This window comes from Parus major, chromosome 3 (genome assembly GCF_001522545.3).
Source record: "Parus major isolate Abel chromosome 3, Parus_major1.1, whole genome shotgun sequence".
NCBI classification, from domain to species: domain Eukaryota; kingdom Metazoa; phylum Chordata; class Aves; order Passeriformes; family Paridae; genus Parus; species Parus major.
In genome coordinates, this window is record NC_031770.1 from 107,389,446 (window position 1) to 107,416,858 (window position 27,413).

Here is a 27,413-nt window from a genome sequence, read left to right on the forward strand (position 1 = left end):
AACTTTTCCAGAGCAAGGGTTTGTTCCCCGCGCTGCCCAGGGCTCGGCCGGCAGGGCCGCTCCGCAGCTCCTGGCGATGAACTCGGAGCGGGGCCGGGCAGGCGGAGCAGCTGCCGGGGCTGGGACAGGCGGCGAGCAGGCAAAATGGATCTCGCTCTGCTCTTGGCAGCACTCCTGGGACTCCTCATTGTCAAGGCTCTTTTGTTTCAGCTGAGAAACCCGAGCTCCCCTCCTTGCATCAGGAGCTGGATCCCTTGGTTTGGAGCCGCGTTTCAGTTCGGGAAAGCTCCTCTGGAGTTTATAGAGCAAGCCAGAAACAAGGTAATGCGTGTGCTGGCGTGCCTGCTCGTGGGTGCCTGCTCAGGGTGGCTGCCTGCAAGGGGAAAGGCAACCAGAAACTTCTGCCTTCAGCTTTGCCCTTTTCTGTCACGTTTTATAACGTCAGGAACATTTAAATGGTGGAGAATCGGCTTAGCATCTCCAGCTTTGGTGAGTTGTGGATCTGATCCAGGAACGGTCTGTGTGCTGTGATCGTCCTGCTTGGACCTCTGCCGTTTTGCTTTTGCAGCCTGGCTGTGTGTTAAGCTTGCTTTCAGATAATGTGGAAAGCTCTGTGTCAAGTGCTGGGACCAGAAACTACTTATTTGCATGCCTAAAGTTAGGTGAGATTTTTGAGCACCAGCTGCTGCCCCTCAGCATTCAAGCAACACAAAGAGGTGCATGGCAAACAAAAGTTTTCCATCCTAAAAAATCTTAACCAAACATGGAGGTAAGGATTTACCTCCTGGACTTGATTTTTTTTTCTGTGTCTGTCAGATAGAAAGAGATCAAATTCTTAATTTGTAGATATTTAATAATAACTGACATAAATTCCAGTTTCCCACTTTCATTCAGGGATTATGTCACCTGCTACTACAATGTAGTCAGCCTTAAGTGTTCCATGCTGGAGGATCATGCAACCCACTGCTTGCAAAAACTAGCTAAAAATGAAACCACTGTAACATCCTGAAATTTGAAAACAAAACAACACATAAATAAATTTGCTTTTTCATTTTGAACTTCTAGATTTCATATTTGTATTTCTTTATGTATTGTTACAAACTCATGGTGTTGAAGCAGAGGATTAAGTCTGATCTTTGAGAACAATAAGAGTTGTCAATCTTCTGTTAAAGCATCTTGGGTGAATAATGGGGTAAAGCTCAGAGGTATGATCTGGAGTTTCTTGGCTTTTCTGTGTGTTTGACAGGCCAGGTTTAATTTTATATTACTGTGTCTTTCCTGTAGCTTTCATCTGTGCGAATGCACACTCATTGACTCTGGGTTAATTAATTTTGGTGTTCATTTGCCACGAGACCCTCTAGGCTCCAGGTTGATGCTGTGGCAGCTGCTGACACATTTGCATACACCAGAAGTACCTGAAGGACTTTATAAACTTCTGGGGTTTTTTTGTGACAGAAACTAGAACAAGAAACATTTTCAATGGGTGAAAACTCAAAGTAAAGAAGGAAGAGAAGGAAGAAGGAAGGAAGGAAGAAAGAAGGAAGTTTTCTTACATCTCTCCCTTTACTGTGTGTTTGCTGGTAGGACCTTTCCTTTAAGTCCAGCAGCTCCTTGTGACCTGTCCCTGTGGTCTCCCTCGGCCAAGGGGAATGTCTCCATCCATCCCTCCCAGGCTGGCCACCTGCCTGCAGCACCATCACCTGACAGTCTCCCTGTCTTTGAGGAAGGCACTTGTTTGTTGTCCCCTTCCTCTCCTTAAGCCCTCCTCAGGCACTGAAAGTCTCCCTCCCTTCCCACCTCCCACACTGGCACGCTATGCTGAGGCCGGGAAAAGTAAGTCTTTTCCTGCCTTCTCCCTTTTGAAAGAGTAGGCAGTGTTGCAGAGTACAGCCAAACAAACACTCCTGCTGCCAGAGGGGTCATTAACAGGCACTACAGGGCTTGCAAAATATGTCTGCAGTAATTCCAGGCTCCTTGGTGCTGCCAGAACAGGGTTGTGTCCTTAGTATGAGCAAGCTGCCCTTGTAAAAGGTGTTGCAGAAAGAGGCTTTAGGCAGTGTGAAACCTCTTCATCTCTGCAAGGTCCTTATCTTCAGGAGAGACTCTTGCAATGAGAAAATTCCTCCTCTGATTTATCCTTCAGACTGTCAAAGTGACCCTCATCTCTTTCTTAATTCCTTTCTTTCTTAATTCCTCTCTTCCTTAATTCCTTTTGTGTCAAACCTTCCCTGGTTTTTCTCTCAAGTTCTGGGTAACACAGTAAAGTTCCACTGCTTCCAGCCTGCCCTTTGCTTGGAGTTTGCTGCTTCTATTTTCCTCCCACGGAAGAGCACGTGGGCTGGAAGAATTGCCTCCTTTCCCCCTTGTGTCATCACTGGGACTAAGAAAAGAAAGTTCCCCTGCTCTAATAAAATATTTAATCTCTCATCTAATAAAAGATACCACCTCTTCCTCCTGAAGCTGCCTGGTGAGAGCAGTTTTGCAGCAGTCTGGAGTGGGCAGGGGGAGTAACCACAGCCACCATGCAACATAAAACACAGGGTGAGCTGCTTAATGAGGGGTTCAAAGGATGTGGCTCCCCACTTCACCTGGCGAACATGGTAAGAGTTAGTTAGGAATTTCAAATTCTTCTCGTCAGTTTGCTGATTAAGCAAACAGGAAAAGTTAAACCCAGGAGATTGTTCTGCACTGTTATAGGGACCTGTGGGACCTATAGCTCACTCTCAGAGTGAGTGTTGATTTGGGACAAGGTGCTGTGTCCCAGGACTCTTGGCCTTTCTGTGTGTGGCTGGGTGAGGAATGGCTCACTGGGTTACACTCCTGGAGGGGAGCAGGCTGGAGAAGGCTTCTGGTGGACATTTCCATAGTCAGTGTCCACAGCTGAGTCACTGAAGGTCTGTGACCAACCCCAGATGTAGAAGAGCAAAATGCTGCAGTCCCTGAGCTAGAGAGTGGTCATGGCATTGGCCCTGTGTTTGTGCACCCAGGGGAGAGGAAACCCACCCAGTGCTCCCAGCAGGGCTCCTGGTGCAATGCAGCTGTCTGGGCTGAGCGTGGTTGCTGTCAGTGTCCCTGGGGAATATGACTATTTCCCTGATTTCCTGTGGGATTTTGGAGAATGACCTTCTGAAGTTTTTATTTCTCTGGAGTGTTGCTTTCCTTAGGCTTGAATCTGCCTGTCACTGTGGCACTGAAGTGTTTCCCAATCTTTGGAAAAAAAATTAGCTTTCATGAGTGAAAGCAGTAAATCCTAAAAGGATTTTTATTTTCCTTTCTATATCTCTTTCTCTTGTGAGGTTTCCTTAAAAGCTGTTTCAGAGCAGTAATGCTCTGGGTGCAGTGCTGGCAGCAGAGCCTGCACTCTGTTGGTACCTTCCCATAAGACAAGTGCAGAACTGCCCCACAGCTCGTTCCAGGAGGTGATTTTATTGCAGTCTAATGTCGATGTAATGACACATTTTGACAGATGAACAGTCTGGTTATTCAGGTGTCTGTCTGGGACAGCAGCCATTAGGAGAGCACAGTAACAGGGTGTAAAGGGCACACCTAGGTCAGAGAAAGCAGCCTCCTGCTTTTTCTTCACAGCTCCTGGTTTAGGGGTTTGCTAGGCTGGAATTTGCATCCAGATGATTTGACTAAATCTCTTTTGTTACCCTGTGTCTAAGTTTGGCTTCACAGCAATGCACAGCAGTGAATCCATAATTTACTTATGACCCATATGAATAAAGTATTCTATCTGGTTTAAACTATCTAACTCCTCAAGCCCATTAATTTTTACATTATGAGAAACTGAGAATAATCACTATCTTTTCCCCTTTTCCTGGTATCTAAGTCCACCTAATCTCCTTTTATTGAAATATTCATGCATGTTGTGTGTCCCTTTGACTAGCTCAGAATATCCTGCAGAGATGGAATGGGCAGAAACACAATTGAAGATGCAGGTACAGGATGGGTTTAGATGTTTGTTGTCCTTTTTCCTTTCCTTTCCTAGCAAGATAAGAGCTCCAGATTAATTATCATAGAATGGTTTGGGTTGGAAGGAACCGTAAAGCTCATCTCATTCCAACCTCTCTTCCACAACAGGGACACCTTCCACTATCCCAGGTTGCTCAGAGCCCCATCCAACCTGCTCTTGAACAATTCCAGGGATGGGGCATCCACAGCTTCTCTGGGCAGCCTGTGCCAGGGCCTCACCACCCTTATAGTAGAGGATTTCTCCCTGATATCCAATGCAAATTTACTTGCTTTCAGTTTAAACCCATTTATTAGCACTTGCATAATAAATTCTGGAGTCAATTCAGAGTGCCATTATTCTAAGCCTTCTTCTATGATATTTCTAGGTCTTCTCATTGTTCAGACTCTTAAATGATTCCAGATCATGAGTAAACTTTTAGCTCTTCTTCCAAGGAATGAATTTTAACACCACACAACTTTATGTCTCCCTAAAAGCTGTACTGGGCTCTTTTTCAGTACAGTGTATTTATCCACTACTAATCCTAATCTTTAATAACTCTTACTGTAATTTTTTGAGTACTAAAATGACTCTTCGAGGCTTTCCAGGTCCTTCTGGCACCACGTTTGCCTGTCCATCCTCCTGTCGCTGAAGATGATTCAAGAGATCACAGTAGGGAGTTCTGCAACTTCTTATTTTAATTCCCCAAGAGTTCTGAATTGAAATGTTTATCACTGTTTTACCCAGAACTTGTTTCAGTCTATTCTGTTCAATACTCCCTTCAAAACAAGGTCTCAGTCCATCACTCTCAGTGAAAGGCTCCAAGGTGGGACTTGTCTAACACTGATGCAATCCTACCTCAGATTCCTTCCCCACTCGGTTTCCTACACCTTGAATATTTCTCAGGCTCAGCATCACACTGGGAAAATTCCTGCATCTGGCATGCTCTGAAAAGGCTTTGTTGTTGGGGAGGCAGATTGCCTTTATTAGTTTGATTCTCAAACCTTTTTTAGTAGTTTAATTTTGCATTGCATTTACCAAATGTCATATTTATTTGGACACAATGTTTTGCTTTCTTTATTTCTGTAAGATCTGTGTTTGAATATCTGCCATTGCAGTGTTACTCTGTGAGGCTGACTTATTCTGGAGAAGGCCCTCTATGGAACTTTCTTATTTCAGTTTTGATAAATATTGGTGTAATTTTAATGATTCTGAGTAGGTTGCAGGAAGTTGGATGAGATATAAATGCAGATTGTTTGTGTGGGCGTTTGCAGGTTACCAAGATGGTCACAGGACACATAATCAGTGCTGTCAGTGGAGTCCAAGGGCAGTTCAGCTCCCTCCAGAAACAGGTGTACAGGAGATGGTCTGGTGAACTGGCTTTTAGGATCCCCTGACTGCACAGAATTGATTTCTGTTGTCTATTATGGGAGCTCAGACATCTTGCTCACATGTAATCACCTAAAATAAAGTGCTCCAATCTTTAATTGAGTGCGACCTTAATTGAATAATTAAGTGTTATTGCAGGTTTCTATTAGTTCAAATTTAATTTTATTTTAAAATTAGTTTAAGTACATTTTAATGTTAATTTAAAATTAAAAAAATCTAATTTAAAAACAAGCACAGTACAAATTCACTAATTTTTATCCAGACTGAGGATGAGGACATGGACATCAAAAAAGCTGTTTTAGAAATTTAGCTATAACAGAGTCATAGAATCACAGATAGGTCTGTGTTGGAAGGGATCTTAAAGCTCACCTTGTTCCACCTCCTGCCATGGGCAGGGACAAATTCCAGTGGACGGGTGCTCAAAGCCTCGTCCAACCTGGCCTTGAACACTTGTTATTAAAACAATATTTTATTTATTATCACCCAGAGAATTTGAACTGCCATTCCTTCTTTAATAATTTGCAGTTGAAGGACAGAATCAAAATTCAGCTGGTGTCAGGAGGAATCTTTTCCTTGGCTTCAAAGAGCTTTTGATGAAGCAGGATTTACACTGCAGACACCGACAGCAAAATAAATGGTTAAAGTCAATGGCATAAACAATGTGAGGAAGGTAGAATGATATTTTATGCCTGTATCTGACAGTCAGTACATATTGCACATTGGCTTTCTAGTTTAGAGTATTTACAAATATGAGGAATAATTTTATCAATGTAGGAACTCAGAATTGAATGCCTGTTGCTGAAAGTTTCTAGGATATTAAATTAAGGGAAGATGAAAGAATGATGTATGGCATCAAAAAGCTTTCCTGAATGTCAGTCAATGTGCTCTGCTCAAAGCTTTTTAGCTATTTTGATATTAGTCTCTACAAGAAAGAAATCATTGGTGTTAGGAGACAGGACAGGGAAGGGAAGGGAAGGGAAGGGAAGCTGAAATATTAAAAAATATACAGGAGGGTGGAGTTTTTGCTAAAAACAGTGTAGACTGAAATAATAGGATTTTTATAGTATTGGTACCTTGCTGTGGCAGCCAAGGGATGCAGTAGGTAATCCATCCCTTGGGTTCTCTAAGTCCACGTAGGTTGTATTGTTTGAACTGCAATGTAATTCAAATATAAAGTGTTAATTAAGAGAAGGAATCTCTTCTACTATGCAATTTCCTTGTGGTCATAAGTCTGCAATTTTTGGTGTGCTTCATGTTCACCTTTGTGCAGTTCTGAGCCAAGGTGTGCAGACAGCAGGAATGGTCAGGTCCTCCCTGCTGACCTCTCAGCAGCACTGAAGTCGTGCTGGGGCTCCTGCAAAGTGTAACAGTGTACTGACAGGAAATCTTTCTTTGTTCCAGCATGGACCTGTGTTCACAATATTTGCTCTGGGAAAACGGTTCACTTTTGTGACTGAGGAGGAAGGAGCTGAAGCATTTTTTAAATCTGAAGACTTAAATTTTGAGCAGGCGGTACAACAAGCTGTCAAGAATGCCGGTAACTGAGACCTGTCTCTTTTTTAAAGGAAACCAAATCTAGTTACTTGGGAACATTAAATCCCAACCAAAAGCCTGGTGGCTTTTTGATCATGCCTTAAATGCTTATTTTAATTCATGACCATGCTATGAAATGGTGAAATTCAATTTTTTCATGATGACCCAGTACTGTAAACTGGCTGAGGGATTTGGATTCAGTGTCAAGGAATCAGAAGTTTCTGATCCAGGGACTGTTACTACTTTTACCATCCAGCAACTCCAGTTTGAGGTCAGGTCCTCTGCTGTGACTAGACACCCCACCTGCATGTACCCTGTTAAGAGCAGTTGTAGGTAATTCTATCACTTCATTGGAAAATCAGCTTGCAGCAATAATTAGTTGCTACACAATAGTAGAGCAGTCATTAGAAAAGGATGAGATGTTTATGAGAATGTACTGCTATAGCATGGAGACACAAACTTTTTTTCTTTGGATAAATTATTTTTAACTTCATTCAGTTTTATGGTGCACCTGCACATCTCTGTACATCCCACTGGGGGGAAGTCTCTGGATTGTTGGTTCTGGCACTGAAGCTTCATGAAGCAAGATGTTACACAGATTGGGAGAACAGAGTCATTACTGAAATCTTCACATGGTTACGAGGCAGCTTCCAGGGAATTTTACTTTAGAAAAATGAGGGTTAAGGCATTTAAATTAAAGTCAAAAGTTATGTGTAAAAATGTTCACTCTATCTTTCAGTGAAAAATCTACTTTCCAAAACATTTCTGTTTCATTTTGTTTTTAGTCTCTGTTCCTGCAGAAGCATTTTATCAGAACCATGGTAACCTCTACAGCATGATGAAGGGGAAAATGAGTCCCTCTAATCTGCACATGTTCTCGGGCACTTTGTGTAAGGAGCTCCATGAGCACATGGCTCACCTGGGCACGGAGGGCACAGGTGACCTCAATGACCTGGTAAGGTAAGGGAGTTTTGCTGCACAGCTCGAACTCAGGGGTGTCCTACATGGGAGAGAAATGATTTTGTAAAGCAGCTGGAGCCCAGTCTTACAAAAGTTTTGTCAGGATGCTCATTACAGCTTCATGGCTGCAGGTGGCTCACAGAGTGGACAGGGTTTCGTGTAAAGGTGTTTCTCCCAGTCAGGAGAAGCATCTGAATTGCCTGTTTGGAAGAAAAAAGGAAACACGAAATGTTCCGACAAACCCTGTTTTCCAAAAGATGGGATAAAAGCTTCACATATTTATGAAGAACTTAGGAACAGACAAAATGCTTAATCTTCTGCAGGTTGAAACTTTTCATGTTTGAGCCAAGCTTAGATTGAAGCTTAACTAAGGCCCTCTGCCACTGACTTAGCTGCCAGAACTTCACATAAAAAAAATAAAAATGTTTTATGTGACAGCAACAAAGCTTTTAACTCCTTCTTTTTCCTGATTATCTGGGGCAGCACCTATATCTTGTCAGTCCATCTGTACTAAAAGCTGAATATTCAGTGGAATCACAGAATGGTTTGGGTTGGAAGGAACCTTAAAGATTCTGTTATTCCATCCCCTGCCATGGTCAGGGACACCTTCCACTAGAGCAGGCTACTCAGAGCCCCATCGAACTTGACCTTGAAGACTCCCAGGGATGGGGACAGCTACTGCCTTTGGTTTGGACCTGTTTCTAATGCCTCACATTCAGATTGTCTTCTGCTGCCTTTTTCTGCATAATGCAGTAAGATACAGCTGTTATTGCAATTAAATCTCATCCCCTCTCACTGCAGATATTGCAATTCGAATTAACTGGGGAAAAATGTGAGGGAGAGGGACTTTGAAATATGATAGGGGGTGATCAGTTCTGCTTTGCTAAATAAAGTAAAAGTATTGGAATGCAACATTCTGAATAATTGTTATTTAGCTGCCTCAGAATGAAACCCATACAGCCACCAGATGGCCCCCTCTTCCTAATTACAGAAAATCAGAAAAGGGAGTGCTATTCTCTGAAATACTCACTTGGCAGCATCTGGGACACAGCAAAGGCTGCACAAGAGTTTCTTGAGTACAGGAGAAGGGTCTTAGGAAGGAGCTCAGAGTTTGCAGGATAACAGAGTGAGAAAGAGTGAGATGAAAAGAAACCAAAAAGGTGTTATCTGCCCAGGAAAGCTGCAGCCAGAGGACAGATGTTTCAGGATGTTTGGTCCAGAGGGGTTTGTACAATGCCCAGAAGGTTCCTGTGGGTCAAGCTGACATGAGAGGGGTGATTACTGGGGAGAAGGGGACCTCAGAGGTCAGAGCCTTTCTGCTCTTACTCATGAGACCAAACCCTAACTCGTGAAGTTCAGCCATGTGTAGAAGACCAGATTGAGGTCTCTGTATCTCCTGCCTCTGTTTAAAATCTGAAATCAGTGTGTGGGTGAGGTGTGAGCCTTGTGCCAGCCCTTCCATACTGGTGTGACCCTTGAGTCCTACAGCTTCCAGGGCTGGCAATCCAGTGCTGCGTCCTGGTCTAAAACTCCTGCACCAGCTTCTCTGTGGCCCCTAAGTCTTGGGAACCTTGTCCTTGCAGGCATGTCATGTATCCAGCGGTGGTGAACACCCTGTTTGGGAAGGGCATCTGCCCAACCAGTCCGAGTGAAATCAAGGAGTTTGAAGAGCATTTTCAGAAGTATGATGAGGACTTTGAATATGCTTCTCAGATGCCCGAGTGCTTCCTGAGGTAAAGGGGCAGAGATGATGATTGTGGTGTACCCACTACAGACATTTATCTTGTTGCAGTATCAGCCATGGGAGACATTTCTCCTGGAGGATGATGCCCAGTTCATATTGATGGTGTGCCCTCAGGTGAAGTAGACTTTTAGCTAAATGCTTCAAAAAAGTTCTGACCTTATCTTGTGTATTTTCCTGGTACAAAGCAGAAACAACCTGGCTTAGGTGAGCAGAGCCCAGCTTGGAACTGTCAGGGAGCAGCAGAATAGGGTGAAGGGCAAAGGCCTGAGCCTAAGTGTTAGTCCCAAGCTCAGGGGGCCTCCAATGAGGTGTCTCTCTGCTCTTTTCCACACCACAGCTGTTTTCCCAATACTAGTCCCAGGTTACATGGCTGCACTGTCACAGAATTGACCTTGGGTAGAGACATCCAAACCCTGAGGAGGTTCTTCCAGACACTGTCAGTGCTCTCAGGGCCATCATTGCACTTTAGCACCTCAAAATACCTTCAGAAGGAATTGAAGATACTCTAAAAATGTGGCCTTGATTTTCTTCAAGAGGATCATTCTTAAAAAGTTTGGCCTAAGCAACCTGTCCAAATCAACAATGAAAACCTGTCATTGAAAGGTATGAAAATGTAGGCGTATTACAGTCCCACATCCTGGCTGCAAGAGGAGGTCTGGCCAAGGTGAAGCCTTGGATGTGCTGTTCCTCATGCCAGTCATCACTTCTGTCAGTCAGACTGACACTTGGCTGTTCACCAGCTGACTGCTGTCCAGGGGCTTTTGTAAAACAACCCAAGGAGTGCTTCTCATGGAAAAGGAAATGTTGGTTTGTGCTGCTTCAGTTCAGTGCTTCTTGTTTTTCTTTACAGGAACTGGTCTAAATCCAAAAAATGGCTTCTAAAATTATTTGAGAAAGTAGTGTTGGATGCTGAAAGGACCAACCCTTCAGAGACTGCCTCCAAGGTAAACATCCGAGGCTAAGAAATAAGATGACTTTGTTGTATATTCTGACTGAAGTGATGGAGGGCAGGAATTACTTTAGTACTGGAAGAAGTAAGTCAAATATGCCAGCTTTTATAGCTATACCCAAATGTTCCAGTATTGCTGTCACCTGCAGTAGGACAGACCCATAACTTTGACTCCTGTTCCTCCATTTAGTTTATTTCAAGCAATTCTGAGAATTAACATCTTCCCCTTAGGAATTTTCAGGCAAGGGTTCAGAGCTATGACCCATCCTCAGCCTGCAGTATCACACTGCAGTGAGCAGTTGAAAGAGGTGAGAGAAAGACCCTTCAGTTGTTTATCTGAGGGCACCGTGCTGTGAAACTTCCAAACCCTACATGTGCTATTTATAAAGCCTGGTGTAGATTGAGCAGATCCTTCAACAGCCAGACTGGTAGAAAATAGCAGATTACTGGATTGGAAGCCAAGTACCCTAAATACTGATTGTGTCAAAGCTGAGATAAATTGTTCCCCTGGTTATTCTCCTTGGCTCTGGCAGAAATTCTGCTGATAGGGCTGACAAACGTGACGGCAGACTGGCCTGGGAATTTTGATCTACCAAATGGTTGTAGAACAGACTATTAAACAAAACAGGTTTTATTTAGACTTCAAAAGCTTTACATACCATAATTTCTTTAATAAAATAAACCAGATTAGCAGAAAGAAAGAGAAGGCTGGAGAGGAGCTGGTGGGAGGTAAGAAGGTGCAGGAAGTAGGAAGCACAAACTTGGGCATCTTAGGTTGGATGGGAATTTTGAAAAAATCAGCCATTTTTTATTCAAGGTCAGCCTTTTCCTCCTCTGAAAAGTAGGCAGGAAGCTTTCCCTCAAGTGCATGGTTGCCCTGCATTTAAGGAAATATTATAAACAAAAGCTGATCCTAGAACATTACACAGTTGCTATAGTTTCAAATAATATCAGCCCATTGAAGTCACTGCTTAGGTCACCAATGAAGTGCCTGAAACTAGGGAGTTTGCTGATATGTCAGACCATCTCTTTATAGCAAGCACTTTTTTGGCATGAACAGAAAGAACATTTTCTTCATTTCCATTCATTCAACTGGCTCATTCCCATTTTCAGGTTCTTTAAAGCAGAGGTGTAGGACAGGGATTAGAATAGAGATTTTTTTTTCCTTTTTCCCATATACAAGCAACAATGGGGAGTGAGGGAAACCAGTCCTCTAAAACTTTAAGGAAATAAAGAGCAGTGAAAGTATTCAGGAGGGATTCATGTGGTGCACTGAGTTTTCCTGGACCTCTGCCTGTGTGAATCTCACTTGCTCTTAATAGCTGTCATTTCTACAATGCGCCTTCCAGAAAAGCCATAACTAACATTACTTCTCTTCGAGAAACTAGTCCTTGAGTTCTAGTAAGCCCTGCCACAAACTACATTTTAATATATTCTTGGAAATAGAATATTTTCTTTTATTCTAACAGACACTTCTACAACATCTCCTGGATAATTTACAGGGAAAACATCTAGCTCCCAATTATGGTCTCCTGATGCTCTGGGCTGCCCAAGCAAATGCTGTGCCTGTAAGTACATCAGCTACAGAAACACCTTCTCTCTCTCCTGTTCCAAAGCCTGGATTTGGGAAGGAAAGGCTTTGAAGCAGAGGTCACACACACTCCATGGATTCCAAAGAAGGGATTATCACGCCCACATGCATCACTCCAAATATACCCAGGCTGCAATGTCACAGAAGCAATGACAAGAAAAGCTCTTCTTGTATTTTTCCTAAATTATGTTGTCCCCTGTCATAACATTTCAGGAACATAAGCCTCACAGCTATTAAGATCACAGTCTTAAGCTGTGAAGAGCATTTAACTCTGTTTTGAAGCACTGTGGCTGTATTATAGAAAAGACTATTTCAGATACCCCAGTGTTACCAATTGTAAAGAATATCAAAAGCATAATAATAGAGTAACTTCTTTTGTGTGTAAACCCTAGAGTGATTTTTTATTTTTATTTATTTTTTTTTTTTTTTTCATTTTTGGGAGGTCTGCTGTATAAACGCCAGTGGAAGAAAAGCAATAGTTTGACTGTAGAGCTGTTAAGTTTTGTCTGTGTTAGAAAAGGATTTGCTGGATTAATGATACTGATATAAGTATGCTAACAAGCCCAATATATCTAACACATCTTAGGCTGACCAAAGACATTTATAGAAATTTCTCAGATGAAAAATCCATAGCAGCAAAAACATCCTTTATTTACCATGACTACTAAGCTCTTTCCAGCACAGTTATGTCCATTACAGATGTGATTTAGAAAAACATGATAGTGAGTTATTTTTATATGTCCCCCTAACGGATATATCTATGTTTTTTTGGAGATTGGATATTGCTGCAGTTTAGCCTAAGGGAAATGCATCCATTTCAATGAGGTTTCTGTGGATTCACGTGTTGGCATAAGTGGGAGGCATAGCCTGCTGTCTGTTATCAGGATAACTGACATTCCTTCCACAACACTTACTTCTGTAATATTCAGCTGTAAATAGACATACAGATATTTTTCTGTTTCTCAGAATAGTCACAACCACTGTTCTGGGGAATGGAATGACGAAAGAAAAGGCCTTTCACCTTCCAAGGGAATTTTTTACAAGTACTTTAAACCCTTTTATCTGAAACAATTCAGTTATTCCTTCTTAGGCCACGGTGTGAAGCCACAGTGTCCAAGCACTGTACAGGAAAGCTAAGCTACAAGATTTGCTTTGCAGAAGGAGGGCTGCATCCATGTCAGTCTGTTTGGGAAATGACAGTCAGAGTTTCATCCTTCACCAGCACAGATGGCCCACAACGAGATCTGTGTGCAGGCTGCACCTCCTGCTAGCTCAGCAAGAGGAGAGAGACTCCTGGCATTGCTGCCAGTCCTTCTGGTTTCATCCTACTTAAGAGGATTTTCTCCTTTCCTAAATTTCTTGATTTTCAACTTCATTGCATAATCAGTTAGCAAATTATTTCTAAAGGGGATATACTACTCCTTGTTTTGCTGTTAATTAAAACTTTTCCTGCCCATTTTAGTGTGACTCACTATGACAATGCCCTGAAAATTATTTAACTGCATTTCTGTAAATGCTAGTATGAATTTATTTTTTTTTCATTCTGTCAGCTAAAACTAATCATTCATGATGATTTATTATTTCATTTAACACCTTATTTGAAAATAAAGGATTCTGTGTTTCAAAGCTCAAGGCCAAAGCTATATAATGTTCACTAAAGATAAGTACACAGCAGATGACTAGACATAATCTCCCAGGAGCTGAGCCCTTAGATATGGATTTACCCAGGAAGCACAGCTCCCCGGGCAGCTCAACTACAACAGGCAAATACAAAAAAAAGTGCAAGTGTTTTCACCTGCCTCTGTGATTTGATACAAAGATACTGTCATTCTGTTCCATGTCCCTAAATTCAAAATTTCTGTTTAGGTTGCATTTTGGACCCTTGCTTTCATACTCTCTAATCCTTCTATTTACAAGAAAGTCATGGAAGACCTGGCTTCTGTTTTTGGAAAAGCAGGTAATAAATCTGATTTTGTCCTTCTGGAAGCTGGAAGTGATTTATCCTGTGTTGGCCCAGCTTGGTCAGTGGCTGGGAACAATGAGTGTTCCTGCTAAGGGTGCTACTGATAGCAGAGAGTCTAGCTCTCAGGTCTTTACTCAGTACATGCTCAAGATGTATTTTTAAGCAGAACACCTCTGATGTTAGCAGATAGAAGCTGGGAAAAGAACAGTATGTGTTTGTTTCTTCATTCCTATCATTTAAACTTAGATTTGTGTTTCCCAGTCTTGTGCTTTTTCCAGGCACATACTATAGGGTCAGATGAGGTCTTTCAGTTCAGGTGCTTTTCATGGTTTGCTGTTCACCAGAGTTACAGCTATTCATGGAAAAAACAGGCCAGGAACTGTTCTCTTTTCTGTCATCAGAGGCCAATTTTTCCAGCTTGGTTCACCCCACATGAGTAACCTCTTTCTCTCAAAAAGCAGTCACCTATAGGGAGCAGTTGTTCCCATATGCAGTCCCTTGGAAAATGTTAAACTTTCACAGAAGACTCTTTGTTGACATGGGTCAAAACTGTATCAGGAAACGTGTCAGTAACTAACCAATAAAGAAAATTTATGCAGCCTTTCTCTTGGCCTTGTTTCATTTGCTAATGTTAACAAGGCCCAAGAGCTCAGCTATGGCTTCTTATCTTGGTGCCTACGGTCCCTGAGATTTCCATGCAGTGTCCTATGAAAGCACAGAAGAACTAAAGACTTTTAACTTCCAATGTGACTTTGTTTGGCTCCTTCTGTCTAGCACCATATCTGCACCTACCTTAGAGTTATTGAATTATGTTCAGTGGCTTTTCTTAAATTTTACTGGTTTGGGTCCATTTATTTACTTTGAAATATAGAGACAATTTTTGGAAGTAAATAATGCCTTGAAGTCTTAAAATATTTCACCCACAGTCCTAAAGCAAGACATGACAGCCTGTATCAAAACAAGTATGAAATCTAATTTTTACATGGGGTCTTCTTTCTCATGCCATAACAGGTAAAGATAAACTGGAAGTCTCTGAGGAGGCCCTGAAGAAGATCCCTTTCATTAAATGGTGCACTTTGGAAGCCATACGGTTGAGGTCTCCAGGTGCAATCACCAAGAAAGTCATAAACCCAATTAGAATTAAGGTGAGGTTTGGTTGTGAGTTTTTTTTCCCCCCAAAGGATGCTGTATGATTTGTCTGGAAAGGGCCCTTCTGATAAATCTGGGTAAAATTACAGTGGTAGAGATATTCCCCAGCCTCCCATATATATTGTTTTTAATAGATTTATTTATCATTATTAATTTATGAGTGGTTTGGATTCTCCAGCCCACAGTCTTGCCTTCAGTTTTGAATTAAGATTGAATTGAATTGAACTACAGATACTGATGGCATATAAAAGAGGAATCAGACACAATAAGTATAGTAGAAGGAACCACATTTTAGTAGCTGATAAGACTCCTTTTTGTCCTCTTCACTACCATTCAGAAAGGAGGTGTCAGCATCCAGGAATCTGGCAAAGAAATGTTTGGGGAAAACCCCACACTCTTAAGGAGTTAGTGCTCATGATTATTTAAGATTACTCATAAAATAACTAATATCTATTGTTATAGAAGGCTTTCTTTGCATTTCTTTGCATTTGAAGGAAATGTTTAACAGTTTTCTTAGAAAAAAGAAAACAGCTCACATGGTAAATGAAGAAGCAGGAAAGACAGAAGTAATGCTTCTGATTTTTTGATACCTAAAAAAAAACAAATCAGAGCACAAATAATCTTTCCACCTTCTCCACTGTTTAGGTTTTATGGAAAAAAATAGCAACAGCAGGAAGAAACTTTGAACATGTAATATGGCCACCATGGCTTTATCACCTTCACTTGTATTTTCTTAGGATCTTCCTCTGGTGGAAGTACCAAGGAGGGACTATTTTGTGAGATTTTTAGCTCTTTTCTTAGAGATTTTTTTCTTTTTTAGAATTTCACCATTCCTGCAGGTGACATGCTGATGTTGTCACCATATTGGTTGCACCGGAATCCAAAATATTTTCCTGACCCAGAAACATTCAAACCTGTAAGTTGTCTCTCTTAGTGTGGATATTTTGCTGTCTTTTCTCCCTTTCACTTATTTTACAATAAAAGCATATGGACAAACATGCTTAAATCTGGCTGGAGAATGGTCTTGAATACAGAGACATAAAGGAGGAGCCTGTAGGAATAAAAAAGACTTTTTAATTCAGTGACATGTTCCAGGTAATATGATACTACTTTAATATCCCTTTGATCTTCACCTTATCACTGTCTAACTCCCTGAAAGCAGAGTGCAGCCAGGTGGGGATCAGTCTTTTATCTTAAGTAACAACTGATAGGATGAGAGGAACCAGCTTCAAACTGTGCCAGGCGAGGTTTAGACTGGATATTAGGAAAAATTTCCTCACTGAAAGAGCTGTCAGGCAATGGAACAGGCTGCCCAGGAAAATGGTGGGATCACCATCCCTGGAGGGATTTAGATGTGTAGGTGTGGCACCTGGGGATGTGGATTAGTGGTGGATTGGCAGTGCTGGGTTAATGTTGGACTTGATGATCTTAGAGGTCTTTTCCAACCTAACCTATTCTGTGTTTCCAAGTATTCTCCTCTCCCTGTTGGATGATTTCTTGTAGGTATTATCTCTGCTAATTCAGTAGTTAATCTAGTTTCTTGATTATTATTCCACTGCAGGTGGCTGTGTGGGCAGGCTTGTAACTGCTCTTTTTAGCACCATCCAATATAGAACAGTTTGTCTTTTTTATAGAAATACATTAAGGAGTAATTTAAACAAAACTTCCCTTCTAGCAAACTCTTCCCAATTTGAAATCCCTTTTAACAGTTCCTGCTTCTTTGAAATCTGAAGCTGAAATTCTGATGCAGCAGTTTATTTTTTAGGAACTCTTCCTTTTTTTAAAGAGGAATAGGTGAGTACCCCTTGAACATTGTCATTCCAAATGTATGACCTTGCTTCATCACCACTGAGATTTTTTTTCTTTCTTTATTGGATTTTTATGCTGCCAGGTTTCTTCCTCAGAAAGCTCTAAACAGCCCTAGCTGAAAAAAAAAAAACCCTAAAATAGATAAATGCAAGATTATGTCTTCTCTGGGACAGCTTCATCAGAGTTTACCACCAGAAGCTTGACAGGGTGTTACTTGGCAGAGTAGCACTGAGCTTGTGGAGGCTGGTACAGTTTGTCATCCAGCAGTCATGAGATTTGCTTCTCTCAGTGTCACCCACCAGAATTTCAGCCCATATTGCCTTGTTCCTTGTGTTGTCCCTTTCCTCTCAAAGCAGTTTAGGATGGAGCAGGGATCCCTTTGGGTACAGAGAAGCTGTTTTTTGTGGAGAATCAGTCATCTTCTCACACACCGGCTTACACCAGCTAAAGCTCATAGACCTTGCATTTGTCTGTGCAGAGTGTCTTAGAAAATCTTTTCTGTGGAAGGTGTGTGTGAGCTATGTGTGTGTCATGGCACAGTTTTGTCATTTGACAAAATGAGTGGCTGAGGCTTCCCTCAGTACTGGTTGAACATTTGCATTTGTAGATATATTTTAAAAGAGAAGGTTGCATTTTAATAGCTTAAGATGCAGGAATTGGGAAATGAGGAGGTATAGGAAAACTGCTTTAGGGGTAATTTTGAAAACTTCTCCAGCATTTTAAGGCACCTAAATGTGTTTCAAATGGGACCCTAATTTCTTTCCCTGATTTGGTGTTGACTTTTGGATCCAGACTCTAATACCAACAGGTTGAACGCAAAAAAATGGTATTAATGCAACTTTGTATTGAGGATTAGCTGTACAAGGTCATTTTTAGCTTGGAGAAATAAAGTTAAGCTTTATTTATATAAGGCTGATTTGGAAAAAAAAAAGTTTCTTCCCACAGGATCGTTGGAAAGAGGCAAATTTAGAGAAGAATGCTTTCTTGGACAGCTTTGTGGCATTCGGAGGAGGGAAGCATCAGTGTCCAGGAAGGTCAGTGAAACAGCTGGGGTTTATTTATTCCCAAACCCTGCAGAGAACAACTCTCTTGAACTGGGCTTCTCTTACTCTTGGAGATAAAGTGTTTGCTTTTCTCTTTGTCAGTCTCCTAATGTTCAGCATCATCTGCACCTTGTTTAAACTGTTCTGAAAGTAATTTAATTCCTGGAAAAGACAGGTGAAGTCACAGTGAACAGGCAGAATCTGAGACCAGTGTATGAAGGAATATTGCCCCCCACCCAGGGAGGAAATTCAGCCTGGTTCTGCCTGTGCTGAGGTTTCTTTTCATCAAGGGAGAGTTGCTCCACTTCCAAACACACCGTTTTACAGACAGTTATTTAGGTTGCCTTAAAACAGTTCTAAAAAAACCTACAGAACATTTCTCAGGTCTGAGACTCTTTCCATTCTCTGTGATGCCATTGACATCTCTGTTGATCTTTAGGTATCTTGACTGACTCCTGTGTGTTTGAATCTGGTCTTTCCATTAGGGCACACAAAATTGTATTATGGCTTAAAGTGCAGGTCCTGTCTCACTTCACTCCTCCAGTAATGCCAGCCTTGGTACTTCCTGCATTCCTTCTGCTGTTTTCACTGCTGTCCCTCTTCCTGGAACAAGTCCCAGGGAGCCAGCTGCTCCTTGTTCCTGTGTTCAAACATCTCTGTGCTCAACCCTCTGCCTTCAAAAGTTGGGCTTCTCCGAGACAAAAGTGACCAAGAATCCTTAAGCCCAGTCATTTTACCTCGAGTTCCGTGTGGAGAAAGGAATCTGGAGGGTGAGGCAGAGGATCTGCATTTTGGAATCTCCACCCTATGGCAAGCTAGACATGAGTGCCAGATAAACTTTGTGAAGGCATTAGCAAAATGAACAAAACTGGTTTCTCCATTTAGGCTTGCCAGAGGGAAGTGCTCACTTACTGCTGTACCTTGGTAGCTTGTACCACATTCCTGAGCTAAATCTGAGCACAGCCTCATTCCCAGCAAGGGCAACAGCAACATTCACAAGAGGCATCTGCAGGTAGAGGGAAAGCTGCAAAACAGTGTTTCTGAAAGCTGCTTGTTTGTATATCCTGACCCATATCTTTGTTCAGGCTGTTCTCTGGACTTGATAACATCTTTCAAATAAAATTTTGTTCAGAAAGAAAAGTATAACATTTCTACACAGACAACAGATGGAGAATCTTTTTCTTGCTGAGAGACAAAAAAGCCCTTTCAGACCCTTTGGCAGGCCACGTGGTAACACACACTTTCAGGTTTTTCAGCAATAATTGTAAAAGAATAATGTGATGGTCTTGAAAAAAAAAGAAAATTAAATCAAGGGTTGTGGCAAGGATTCCAGGTTGCAGATTTCCCTTCATACAACTGAAAGAAACAATATTTCAAGTTCAGGATGCATTTTTATTTATCTCAATATTGAGGTCTATAAATGAAATGTATGAAACATTTAATTTCTCCATTGCAGAAGTTCAGCATAAAATTAAAATCTAATTTCATCCAACTGAAAGCTAGTAAATAACTTATCTGTCCAATATTCTACTGAACTGATGTGGGAAGAGCTCCCAAAAAGCCATTTCTGTGTCATGTTTTTTACCTAAAATTAAAATTTCATGTCAGTTTGACTACTTTGGTCAAACCAGGTGGTTATTGCCTGTGTGACTGTGCTTATCTTGCCTGGGTGTGTTGTCCCCTCTGGGTCCAGGGCCCTGCTGTGCAGAGCTGGGACTGGAAGGACCCACCTTTGCATGGTGCTGCCCTCTTTGAGCTTGGGCTACATCCCACCTGAGCTGGGCTAATAGCTATCAAAATATCTCTGTGCTGGACTCACCTGAGCCAAGGCCACCAAAAGCTCAAGGCAATTCCAGAGTGAAATCACGGGGGTAATTTGGATTTGAAGCTGATCCAAACAAGCTAAAACAAACAAGGATCTTCCTACTCCAGAGCCTGGGATGGGTCCATGAGCAAAGCCTGGTGGCTCTGCAAGAGTTACGTTGGGTCTGTGAGGCTTTTTAGCTTCCCTTCACACCTGCCAGGCCAACTCCATGTACAGTCATTTAGTCTCTTTCCCTATGAATTCCCCCACAGATGTTTTATCCAGGTTTTCTAGCATTTCTCTGTAGAAGAGCAAGGTGATAATTCTATTTTAACAGGGTATATAAGACTTATGTCTAAACTCTGCAAGTGAGTAATCCCAAGGCCTCACATAGGTCCACACTGGTGAATGCAGAAAACTCTTGTACACATCAGCATTAAAAACCAATAGCCTGGAGGATTTCACCTGCAGTTATCCAAAATCTCTGGCCTAAGAAGGACCTTTGGGAGAGTGTTACAGAAAAAAGAAATTGTGCCCTTGGGTCTTCTACTGCATCCTAATGGTGACGCATTAAATAATAACTCCCACTGTCACCGCTCTCTGATGTCACCAGGCTCCCAGCTGCATTATATAACTTTATATAGCACGATTAGTCATATGGCCTTTTCTGTGTTTGACTGCCTTCTCACTCCTAGGAAGTTATTTCAAGTCAGCAAGTGTTAGGAGAACATAAATGTTTATACAGTGGAAAAATCCATAATGATAAGGAGCTGGTTTAAAATAGGTGTCAGAGGGATGCTGTCAGTCCAGTGTTTCACCAGAAAGAAGGGGCAGCCGCCACCTTTGTGTTCTTTGCTGGGTAACAAACCCAAACAAACTACAGCAGTTTTCCTATGGAAGACAAACTTCTAGGCAGAACTAAAGCACAGAGTGTAAAATGTGTCAAAGACACCCCGTTTCTTACCTGATGATAACACACATGTGATGGTTAGTCTGGAGGGCCAGTGTTTTCCTACCTTTTCTTGCAGGTGGTTTGCAATCATGGAAATCCAGCTGTTTGTTGTGCTGTTCCTGTACAAGTATGAATTTTTGCTGTTGGATGCAGTGCCAAAGGAGGTAAGAGATCCATGTATTTGTGCAGCATTCCCCATCTTTATAGCCTTCATTCATCAGGCTCAGCTGAACAACCATGTTTAACTGTGGTTACATAGATTTTGAGGGTAGTATCATAAAACATGTAACGAACAACTCTTATCTTTGTTTTAACTCAGAAAATCCAGAGTAATTCCAGCAATTCCAGTTAGTGGGGCTGCACTGTCTATACAACAACGTGCTTACAAGAATGTTTTGTTTCATCATTGCCTAAACATTACCAGAGATTTGATACTTACTACTCACAAAAACAGTAAATATGGAAGGGGATCATTAATAATCTAAAAATATGTAATCATGTGTAACACTCATAGTGCTCTTCCACTACATATTCAGGGGTTGAAGGTAAATGATTAGGGTAAGACTGAATGAGCAACTGTGACACAGAAAGGTTTTACACTTAAGGGAGAATGGCACAGTCTCCACTTCATTATTTGAGTATTTTGAAAGTGTTCAAAACTGCAAGAGTTTCTTAAGAGCTCATGAGTCACCCTGACAGAGTGACTGGAGTAATAATTAACTATGAATGAACATACTCAGTGGATTTGGCAAAGCCAAAAAATAATTCTTGGTATTTGGTCTTGGTTCTCTAAGACTGAAGATGCAAGAATGTTTATATTTTAATGTTAAAGCAGAATGGTAATTCCATTAACTGCACTAACTGAAGTGTTTTTTCTGATTTTCTTCTTTCTTCAGAGCCCTTTACATTTGGTGGGGACACAACAACCCATGGCACCGTTACAGGTCCGGTATAAATGCCGGGAATGAAAGTTGTGCAGCACTGACTTTTCTTTGCCAGCCCAGACTGGAGGGATGAACCACTGAGCTGCTTCTCAATCCCACATCTTCAGGCAGGTTCTCTGAGAGTTCTTGATTTCAGCTTTCAGTGCTGTACACTGTGCTGTGCCAAACCAGTGCAGTTGTACCTGTGCTCTCTTGTGGCTGCCCACCTCCCAGTGCTTCAATCCAAGCTCGCCTGCTGCATTCATAATTTGTGGGTCAGTTATTCACAGACTTTGCAAATCTGATATACTAAACTCACCAACCAAACATTCAGGACAAAAAAACTGCAGTAATCTGGAAATCCTGCATGGAAGCTGTGCCAGAACCAGTGGAGAAGCAGCTCCCTTGGGCCAGGTCACTGCTTCCTGCAGGGTGCTTCAAATGAAGGCGAAACTGGTGCCTCATGCTAAGAAATCACATTGGTAACAACCAATAAACTGATGCTGGTGTGCACAAAATCCAGGACAACCTGACAGAGACCTCTGGGTCAGCTCCACATCCTGATAAACTGCAGTTACTTGTGTGTCACTGCCTGTGTGGGCAGGTGAAGGTCTGGCCTGCTCTACCTACAACCAGTGCCAACTTATTGCAAATAAAATGAATTTGCAATGGAAAAATTGCAAGCATTTGGGATCTTGTTCCACTGAAGCGCCTAAAATTTCTGCTGAGTTTTATTTTGCTCCACAGGATTCAGAATCAGTCCTTGCATGAATTTGCAATAAAAGTTTGACTGTAATGTTTGCCTTCCAATAAAAAATGATTGCAAGGAAAGCTGTTCCTGCTCATGAGCCTGGTTGTGTAATATCTAGAACATTTTTGCTTTCCCTACCACAGAGTTATAGAACAAAATGCACCAATATAAGAATATTTAATCCTGTAAAGAATACTGAGTAAAAGTTGTTTGAAGAAACTGTCAAACAAGTTCAGGTACCAACACTTTAAGTGCTGTCAGATTTCACAGACAATAATAGATGGCATGTATTTTTAGTCTTATAAGTAAAGATTATTCATAATTTAAAAAGTATTTGCAAAAAAAACCCCTCACACAAATAGTTTCAATAACAGTATAAACTATGGGAATAGCATGCAGAGGAAAATAACACACTGTATAATTCATTACATGGTTGACTTACCTTTGTGATGGATAGAACAACTTCAATGATTTATATGTCTGGAAAATTATTCAACCAACTTTTAATTTAGCCCATAATGGTTAACTGTGCAAGAGCTGCAGTCCTTACTGCTGTACCAGTGTCTCCTTCATAACTGAAAACCATTCCCTTGGATTTAATGTGTATTATTACCTGGAAGTGTATATTTTAATTTTAAAATTTGGAAATGACCATAATATTTTTAAGGCCAGGCTGAATGGGCCTTATAACAACCTGGTCTAGTGGAAGGTGGCCCTGCTCATGGCAGGGGATTGGAACTGGGTGATATTTAAGGTCCCTTCCAATACAAACCATTCTATGACTCTGTGATGATTTTTACAAATATTTTGCACTCACAGACCTTCACCCCAATCTGCCAGAGCAGGGGGCAGGATGAGGCCACTGGTGGCGTTTATCTGAGTGCTGAGTGTTTCTGTCTGAGCTGGCCACTGGAACCATCAGTGCCTACACATATTTTACACATCTGTGTAAAAGGGCTTAGGGCTGTGGAGCTGCAGCAGCCTCATCTCTGTGGGGCTACTGAATTTAGCAACTCTCAGTCAGACTAGAGTCAACCATGAAAATATGAGTCCTGAAAGGCAGGACATATCTTGTTAGAAATGTAGGCTTTTGGCACAAAAGAAATACCTGCTCATGGCAGAGATGAAGAAAAGTGGGCCTGACTATGGGATCCCATCACTGCCCTGTGGTGGATGACAGCTCCAGGCACTTGATGTAGTTTCCAAGGTGGAAAAAAACAAGGGAGGTGGATTAGTAAAGCAATGTGGTGGTGAAGTGATAGAGCTAAAAGGGGTCTTCTGCCTGGAAATAATCCAGAAACTTCTGGGGGAGTGAAAGGCTTTCCCATGGGACAGGGTTAAATGGGCATTAAAAGGTCATCGCGATACCCTGTGCAGGAGTGGATTAGAAGTATCTAAATTACTCCTCTTCAAGTGCTTGTCCAATCTGCTTAAATACAGCAGTACCAAATTTCCATGGGAGATCTGTCCTCTTACCTGACTCTCCCTGCTGTGAGAAAGCTGTCCTACATATTAGTATAGCAGGAGTCAGGGTAAGTTTTTATGCATGCCATTACAAGACTATAAGAAGCCAAAGATTTGTAAGCCCACAGAGAAATAAAATGTACTTCAAGCTACCTTTTTTTATTTTTACCTTCTGTATGAAGTCTGGATGTTAAAGGGAAAGCAGTGGAGAATCCCTCAAAAATCATCTTAGAAAATGTAATTGTTCCTTCTCCAGACATTAGGTAAAGACCAGATCTACCTGATAAATTTCAGTGTAGAAAGTCAGTGAAACCATGGGAATAGTTGTCTTAATGAGACAGGAAATCTAGTGTTACAAGGAATGAGAAATGAAACTCTGTTATATGAATTTTCCTTTAATAATTGTGTATCAAAGAAGTGTTTCAGAGAAAAAAAAGAAAAAGGAAACTAGCACATTCCAGCCAAATATTTTTTTATACTTTTGAAGAGGGTATAATCATTTCCCCTGAAATCATGAATTTCCTGTGGAAACACAAACCTCCTGAAAACATTTTGAGTTAAAATTGTTGACCTTCTGTAAGTGAATCTTCTCCAGTCAGTACAGTGAAAAGATCACCCACAGTATCAGCAGCCACCTCCCAGAATAATCACACCTTTGATGTCTTCCCTCTAATGAGCCTCCCCTAAGGCTGCTCTCAAGTCAAGTATTTCAAGTGGTCTTTCTCTTTTCTGTGCCACTGATTGTCACAGAATCCAGAAGTTTAGGCTCTGTATGTACACCTCAGAATAGCTGTCTGGGGACTAAAAGATAGTGCTGTGACCACTGAGAGGTGGGCTAAAAATAATGACTTCCCCTCAAGAAGAAATTAATTTTAAGGCCCTTGCTATGTGCTGGGCTTAAGGACTGTGCCAAGCAAAACTTGACTTAAGCATGTGTTTTGCTTTAAACAAACACTTAAAATGGATCTGGGGAATAAGAATGGATTTTGATTTAAGCACAGACTTAAGTGCCTTGCTGAACCAGGGTCCAAAAGCCTCAGTCCCTAACCCTTGTTTAGAGTTAGTCTTGGCATCTCTGTTGCAATTTTAAGGATGTACAAAGGTTAGTGGAAATACTGAGGTGGCTTTACTCATTTTAGGTGAACCTGGCACACATGGAAGGATTTTAGGAAGCATTTATAGCCCAAACCAGTAGGCTTTGTTGGCAACAAGGATCTTTCCCAGTTATTTGGTACATTCTAAATGCATGGCTCATCACACTGCAAAAAATACTCCCTGTCTTCCATGTGGTAGAAGGGGAATTGGACACAGGAAAGGCATTCAAAAGATAGCAAGCACTTAATTGCAACAGCCAAGGAGAGGCTTTCATCATGTGGCCATTCTGGATGACATTGGACATGCGACTGATTGGCACAGCATTATTTGGGTTTTTCACTTTGATCATAAAATTACCAGGAAAGGCTTAATGGAGTTATAAATATCTTGTTTCCATGAGAGTCCTGGGAGGATAATTATAGCACTGTAGTCTTTACAAAGATAGAGCATTTATAAAATGATATTATCTGAGGTCTCCAATGGATAATGCAGGGAATTCTGCACTCTATTCCCAGCTCCCCTATTGACTCACTGTGCTCTTTGGGTGAATCACTTCATCCCTGTTTCCTCACACTGGGATAATAATGTCAATTACGCACTGCTGCGAAGTCTGTATGGCTTAAAAGGTGTAAGTTTTGTTCCCACTCATCAGTGCACTCCTGCTTGGTTATTGATAGCAATGGCTGTCTGGAAGGCTTTGGATGAGCTACCTGTTTTCCAGATGTGTGCTACTGGTAAATTACACTACTTGTAGTGTACTTGCTACCCCATGACAAGTTACAGTCAAAACATTCAAGAGAAATATTTTAAATCTCTTAATTCACGGTTTTTAAAAGGATGATGAAACAGCTGTACCCCACAGTCTTCAGAAATACTTTGGTTTTAATGCAAAGCTTGGCATTTAAAGACTATGGACAAGTTTCTTGTCGAGTGAAAAGACAACTTTCTTTTATAAAACCAACCCCTATGGAGGAGCATTATCTAGAATAGATAATTATAAGCTGAGTAGCAGCTGCCAGTGAGCAGGAACTACAGCTATACTCTAACATTCCTAGCTGCACTTTTCCCACTCTAGGTATGCCATACATCATCTTTCCAGCTTTGAAAAAGGCAAGTGAGGAAGGAGTGATGGCAAATGAGCAAATGACTGTCACATGGGATACTTTGCTTGAAGACCGTAACATGGATTTTAGTTAAAAAACCAAAAATGTCAGTGCTTGAGAGAGATCCTGCATCTCCCATCAATAGTGCTGTAACAGCCCTGGCTGTGATTGCAAACAGCTCCTGATAAATTTGAGAGAGAGCAGAGCTCTCCAATAGTGGATGGGCCTTTGGAGCTTGCTGTGCCTTTTTTGCAGTGGGCTGAAATGAAGATGAACAGATTCCGACCTGGAATGAGGTGGAACTGCAGATGAGGAAATGGAATTGATTTACCAAGCACTGAAATGACATTTCGATATGAATAGTCCTGACAACAAAATTGCCCATTTTTCTGAAATAGAAGTTCTTGCTGTGAAGTCTGTGCATTCCTGGGGTGAAGGGAGGAGGAAAAGGCAACCTCATTACTTTTCAGGAATCTGAAAACATAAACCAGGAGAGTCTGAAGACCTAAATTATCTATATGGGCATTCTGCTTCCATAAAGCAACTTCTAGGTAGTCCACAAAGGCAGAAAACATATTTTTCTGAATGCATAATACTCATATCATGTAATCACACCTGGGCAGAGAAATCTAAACCTAAGGAGGAACATGCTCTTTACAAAGCATAATTAGAGAATGGAAAGACTTGGAATTCCTTTTTTCCTGTGTCCTTGCTCAGAGGCAATAACCAGTGATTTCGGTGAAGATCTGACCCAAATAAGAGCCAAGACAGGCTCTGTGGATGTGGTCCCTCAGCACTGCATGTCCAAACTACTCTTGCTGTGGGGTCTTGCACTGGTAAAGCAGGACCCAAGCTGAAGATGGGGCTCTGTCACATCTTCCCCTCAAAGATCTCAATTGTAGCCAGACTTGATTTGCTTGAATTAACACACTGGGTTCATAGTGTTGATCTTTGTAACTGCTGACACAGATACACAGGCACTTTCAAGGCACTGGCCTTTTATCTGACCTTTATTCTGAAAACTGTCTATGCTCAGAAAAGCATTAAGTGTGTCCTGTTTGCTCGACACAGAAGAAAATCAAGTGACTTCCAGTATCATGACATGGCCCCCTGAATGTGATTCCCAGGTTAAAATGGATAAGCAGTGTGAGATAGAGTTCTGCTCTTTAAGTAATTCACTAGAGCTGAAGATACTGCCTTTGATGCTCTTCTGCCCAAATCTTAATATTATAATTTACT

The 27,413-nt window shown here is 41.5% G+C and overlaps 1 protein-coding gene across 6 annotated transcripts; it reads left to right on the forward strand.

Moving 5' to 3' along the window:
• Positions 1-3: 3 nt before the first annotated feature.
• On the forward strand, positions 4-22,609 carry LOC107202268 (24-hydroxycholesterol 7-alpha-hydroxylase). Of its 6 annotated transcripts, none has more exons than XM_015622818.2 (12): positions 4-321; positions 6,743-6,878; positions 7,660-7,834; positions 9,418-9,567; positions 10,429-10,522; positions 11,997-12,095; positions 13,985-14,075; positions 15,093-15,226; positions 16,051-16,146; positions 17,972-18,073; positions 20,915-21,002; positions 21,735-22,609. In XM_015622818.2, exons 1-11 carry the CDS (start codon positions 145-147, stop codon positions 20,969-20,971), a joined length of 1,311 nt encoding a protein of 436 aa, XP_015478304.1. In that variant the 5' UTR covers positions 4-144; the 3' UTR covers positions 20,972-21,002; positions 21,735-22,609. The 6 variants fall into 6 exon arrangements, with proteins under 6 accessions (XP_015478304.1, XP_015478302.1, XP_015478303.1 ...); XM_015622816.2 differs by having other exon boundaries at positions 17,985-18,073; XM_015622817.2 differs by having other exon boundaries at positions 12,030-12,095; positions 17,985-18,073.
• The last annotated feature ends 4,804 nt before the right edge of the window (positions 22,610-27,413 follow it).